The sequence below is a fragment of the Octodon degus genome, unplaced genomic scaffold (assembly GCF_000260255.1).
Source record: "Octodon degus isolate 3935 unplaced genomic scaffold, OctDeg1.0 scaffold00171, whole genome shotgun sequence".
Taxonomy (NCBI): Eukaryota; Metazoa; Chordata; class Mammalia; order Rodentia; family Octodontidae; genus Octodon; species Octodon degus.
Window position 1 is genome coordinate 3,344,767 of NW_004524747.1, and position 5,901 is coordinate 3,350,667.

Below are 5,901 nucleotides of genomic sequence, written 5' to 3' on the forward strand. Positions count from 1 at the left end.
CTGTCCACCTTTTATAAATGTGGAAATGGAGGCTCAGATAAACAAGTGCCTTTTCCAGATTTACACAATGTCAGATCTAGGATTGAAACTCTGAACCTTCTGGTCCAAGAATACCGTGTATGTGCAAAATCAGGTAAATAAGTGCCATATTAATGGTACAAAATATTATAGGAGAGGCATAGAGCAATAATTGAGAACGTGGGCTCCAGAAATGACTGTGGAGGGGGAGGAAAGGAAAGGGAAAGGGAAATAAAAGGAATTAAGATGTGTTATATACATGCACCAACTCCCTATGACGAATGTAATCATTATGCACTGCAAACATATAATTCTACTAATAATAATTTTAGGACGACTGTCTAGGCTTGAATCCTGGCTCTCTGCTCTTAAAGAAATCACTTAACTTCCCTGAGCCTCAATTTCACCTTCCATAAAATAAGAAGTCATGCTTAGTTCAAGGTGTTGCTGTAAAAATTAAATGGATTCATGCAAGTAAAGAACAGTGTCTTACACCTACTAAAGCATCAGTAAATATTCTGTTTTGTTATAGAAAATAGGAGGAAAAATTATATCTAGCTGGGAATGAATTGGCAGACTATATGGAAGAGGTGACACTGGGGAAAAGGTTGAATGCTAATGAAGAGTCTTGAAGGAAAGTAGTGATGAACAAAGTAGGGAGTGATAGCAAGCTCGGTTAATGTGGAGCCGTAAGTTAGCAGACAGTTTGGGAACCATTCGAAGCTTTAGAGGACCGGGAAAATAAAGCCTTCGTAAGCTATAGTCAAGCCTGGCAATTGCAATTTGATCCTCCACTGTTACCAACATCAGACATCAGTGGACTTTGAGGACTAATATTTTGAGGAAATAAGAAGAAAGGGAGAGGTGGATAAAAGGGAGTAAATACTAAAAGAGGCTTGGTGACAGAAGAAGATGAAATGTGTGCCTGGTGGAAAGTGGTTGGAAGCACACCTTCTTTAATTCCTCACTCTGGGGCCACTCAGTGACTGAACTTTACGCATAAACTTTCTTCTCTTCTTTTAAAATTTGAAGTTCCCACCTCAGTTTCAGGTTTCATTTCACTCCCGGACGTTCCTTTCGGTCTGCGAAGTGCAAGCGTAGGGCATTAGGACCCAGCAAGTGTTGTAGTGAGAGTGGTTGAAACTCGATCTCTCAATTTTTCTCTAGAGCTCCTCGCTCTCCCTTTGTCATTCTAGCTGCCTGCTGCCTCTACAGCTTCGCTCTAGCTCTCCCCGTGCTAACTGCCCGCGCTGAAAGCAGAAGGATTAGTTGGGACCTGCCTTGTGACCTCATGGCATCCCCCAGAACCATAACTATCGTGGCCCTCTCAGTGGCCCTTGGACTCTTCTTTGTTTTCATGGGGACTATCAAGTTGACCCCCAGGCTCAGCAAGGATGCCTACAGTGAGATGGTAAGTGAAGCAAAAGGGTGATGAGGTGCGCACTCCTGTGGGACTGCAAGTACCTCTCCCCTTCTTTCACCGTCTCTGGTCCCATCCCCTCAGCCTCTACCCCACCCCAGGTCCTCCCTTAGCCACAACAAGTTTACACCTCAGAAGGAGCAGCCGGACAAGAGTGATTTCATCTGCGGGCTCTGTTGGGAACAACTGTTTTGGAGCCTCTGAATACCAGCTGGGGGAGGGGCTGCCCAGCGAGTACCACCAACCACAAGTAACCCTGAATGCTGAGATCGGCGCAGCACCTGCAGCAGGAGCCTTGCCGTCTTTCCAGCACACACCCAAAGTCCAGACCACCAATCTGCACGGACTGACCCTTTCCTTTAGAGCTAAGAGTTCAGCAAACTAGAGAGTTCGTTTATTTTAGGGAGGAACAAAGGGGAAAGAAGGGAAGAGCTGAGAAGATTGGGCTAATAAAATGAGCAATTTGTGAGGGCTGGCTAGATATTCATCCCAAGCAGGGAGCTCATAGTATTCTTCCAAGTGCCTAGGTATATATCTGGATCCTGGAGACAAAGCAGTCTTAGCTCAAATAAAGGTCACTGAGCTCTTGCTTCTGCCCCTTCTCTTAAGAGAGCTGGATGCTTTGTTTTATTTTGTTTTGTGTGTGGGCAAATCACCAAAATTCAAAAAGTCTGCCCTTTCTGTCCTGATCCCCACTGTACCTCCTGTAGGTGCCCAGGGCCAGGCCCTCTGCAGGGTTTCCCCTCTGCAGAGCTGGAATCACCCGAAGGTGACTGGACAAAACATCTCTGCAACCTGGGGGCTGGGCTGCTTTCCTCAGTTGGGTGTGATGAGGAATTGCTCTTACATTGTGAGGTACTAGGAAAAGGCCAGGGACGCATCCAGCGCTTTCGGTCTCTTGCCTCTCTCCCTGTCACTTTGCTTCTTCATTTCCTGGGCACCGCTGAAAAAACCGCTCAAAGCCTTTTCCAGACTTCCAATAGTGGGAGGGAGCACAATACTGAGCTCTCAAGGTCAAGAAGGAAATGAGCTTTAGGAAGGAGGACAAGGGAAACAAAAAAGAGCAAGGTGTCCCTGTTAAGGCTGAGGCAGGGCAGAATAGCTTTACATGTTGAGAGGAATTAAACCCTCTCCCAGAGCTTATTGCACAGCTTTCCAAGGTCCCTCACCATGAGCTGCAAATGGATGGAGACTGGCAAACGGGAGATGCCCTGAAAATGTTAGCAGGCAGCTCTGCCTTCTGTCTCGGGATTTGAGTTTGAACTCTCCATTTCTTTCTTACCACAAAATTACCCTGCCATGGAAGAGGGTAGATGAGACTCAAGGCTTAGGAATAGCCCCAGTGGCAAATCCTAATATGCCTCTCCTTCTCCCCTCCGCTCCTTTTAGAATGTTTGACCAGATGGAATTGAAATCAGGTCAAAATAAGTATCCTCAGCATCCTGCATAGATGGGGGTTGAGGTAGCGAGTGTGAGGTAGCAGAAGCTACCAAAGGGATTGAAGAAACTAGGGCAGAAGGACAGCATGGAGGGGAAATGCCACTCTATTTTTGTCTTGTCTTATAGTGTAGTGTTAGGTTATAAATAAATGAATATGCTCATGCCTTACTTTTTATGTGGAACTATACGTTTATACTTGTATATACTACATGTGTTTTTAAGCTTTTTATTTCATTAGGGACACAGTATGTTCTCCAGTATACTCCCTGCCCTCTAGACCTTGCTCAGCTGCCTTAGAGGTCCCCCTAGGAGGTCCCCTAAATACAGTGTTAGGCTGTGCAGGCAATCCAACTAAGATGGAGTCACCGGCAAGCTTCCTACTAGGTTGGCAGGAGCTCTCGAAGAGGATCAGCCCCAAATGGATTTACGGTAGGTTTCCTCCTAGGGAGTAGAGCTGTTTATTGCTTCCTAACCAAAAAAAAGAGAGAAGAAATAAACATGAAGATTTCATATCACACACAGGAATATATTTAAATAGTTATAATCTAGTATAGCAGTATAGACCCATTGTGTGGAGTGTGTGTGTGTGTATGTGTGTGTGTGTACACTTCCATACCCATAAATTTGATGCTTCTGTGCTTGGGCATCTGGAGGGCATCTAGAAAAACAGTATGTAACTGCGCGGTAGGAGGTACAGTGGTACGAAGCTTGAGGAGGATTTTCAAACTTCACTTTTCCAGGGTCCACCCACACTGAGCATCAGTCCAGTGCATAGTGCCTAAACTTGGCCCAGCTTTGTTATTTATCCCATAGGAAAGTAGGAGATTTGGTTCTAGAACAAAGAAGGTGATAGATAGATAGATAGATAGATAGATAGATAGATAGATAGATAGATAGATAGATAGATGAATGTTATTATAGCATTGCCTTGGCTAGTCACCCTCAGATTTTTCTGGTTTGCACTTGATTACGCAGTTCAGAAGTCATTTCTTGCTTCTTGGAAGGACCAACAGTCCCTCAGAGCCCCAAGCCTATATCAGAAGGGAGGACTGGAATTGCTGTTTTCCATTTAGAAGTGAGTCCTCTGCATCGACAGTCATGTGTTGACTGCAGTGGCATTTCTCATAAGATCTCAGAGTGTTGTTGCTGCTATTATTTTTTAAAAATTGCTTGCTCTTTAAATTATTTATGGGAGGTAGATTCCTTTTACTAATTATTTTTATATTATTACCAGGTACATTGAAGCCAAACAAGTTTAATGACTCATCCAGGATCTTTGATAAACTATTGAAACACAGAGACCAAGTTCATGACTCAGTACGCCATGTAGTGGGGTCATTAATGGTTGAAACTCTTGGCTATTCTGGATGCCAGAACCTACAATTGACCCTTGAGAAATCTTGCACCACTTTTATTCTGTATCAGTTCAACTCCTTAATCTATAATTTGGGGCTCTGTTTTACTTCACAACCATTTTTGTCTATAGGAGGGACATGTACTGGGGAATGACCAAGGCTTTCACAGTGAGTTACTTCTTTACTACTTCTTATTTTTCTGACAGTGTCTCACTAAATGGCTAAGTTGCCCAGGCTGGGCTCGAAGATGTAATCATCCTGCATTGTTCTCCCAGAGTTCTGTAATTACAACCATGTGCCACCAGTTTGGCTTCAGAAACAACTTTTTAAAATTTGATATTAGTTTTTGCCTTTCTGCTATTTTTCTCTTGTTGTAAAACCATTAGTGTTATGCTTAGATGTTATCCCCACCAAGGAGAGTCACTGTTATAAACGAAACAGACCAATAACTATAAATTTTTTCTCTGACTCTATTGGAGAAGCCAGGAAAGATTGGTGGAAGGACTGTAGGCTTTGGATTCATACAGGGTTCTGTTGGAGTACTGACACTCTTAGTGTTTTAGTCCTCTTATTCATAAAACAGGGATAATGATAACTATCTAATAAGTTGTAAGTACTAACTGAAATTGCATATGAAAGTGTCTGGTGAAGTGTTTGCTATGATAGGGGTGGGAGAAGTGCTCTGGGTGAGGTGATGATAATTGATTTTATTTTATCCAATGGCCTTCTAATTAATTTGAACAGTCAGGTTAAGAGATTGAAATCAGGCATTTAAGGGCCAGCCAGATAACTCAGCTGGGTGAAATGCCTGCTTACACAAGTGCAGGGACTGGGGTTCAATCCTGGCATGCCATACCAGCCCCACCCCTGGGGTGCGCTGAGATGGTGACTGAGACTGGGCGTGGTGACACGTGCCTGTAATCCCAGCACTTGGGAGGCTGAAAACAGGAGGATCACTATGAGTCTAATGTGTATAGTAAGACCCTATAGACCCTGTACTAAATACATTTTAAAAAAAAGAAACCAAGCATTTAGAAGAACAAGATGCTATTTTCAAAGGCACTGGTGAGCAGGAACATTGGGCTATCAACTAATATTGAAAAGTTGACTTGCTATTGTGCAAAGATGTATCTCTGAGTAGGTCATTTGGCATGTGCTGCCTCACACCTCCTGCACAATAAGCTATTACTATTATCATCATCATCATTAGACATTTTTATATGGGGTCATGCTATATAGTTCAGGCTGGCCTTGAACTCCAAATATAGCCTGAGGTAGCTTCAAATTCATGAATTAGAGTCATGCACCATTGTACACAGCCAAGAAAAAGCAAATACTAAAAAATGTTCTAAATTCAACAAGTCCAAAATGATGATTCACTCCTTTAACTAAATGCCTTTATTAATTCACTTGAGCTGTGCAACAGTGCTTTATACGTGCTGCTAAGTACTTCTGTGTTCAGTGGCTGGGAATATATGAATGGTTAACTTGGATAAAATTTGGTATTCAGCTTTCTATACTAGTGGCTCTATTTTGTAAGCACAGGGGACTGTACATGGAATGATGAGAAGACACCAAAATTCTGTCACACAGAAGCCAAAGAATTTTGACCCTGAGCATCTCTCTCTCTCTCTCTCTCTCTCTCTCTCTCTCTCTCTCTCTCTCTCT

At 43.1% G+C, this 5,901-nt stretch overlaps 1 protein-coding gene across 1 annotated transcript in view; it reads left to right on the plus strand.

Moving 5' to 3' along the window:
* The first annotated feature begins 1,178 nt into the window (after window positions 1-1,178).
* The window catches only part of Tmem35a (transmembrane protein 35A), an 11,917-nt gene continuing 7,194 nt past the window's right edge, over window positions 1,179-5,901 (plus strand). Inside the window, exon 1 of the mRNA XM_004643339.2 lies at window positions 1,179-1,429. Coding sequence (XP_004643396.1) covers window positions 1,310-1,429 — 120 coding nt within the window. The 5' untranslated portion in view covers window positions 1,179-1,309. The remainder of the gene's footprint in view (window positions 1,430-5,901) is intronic.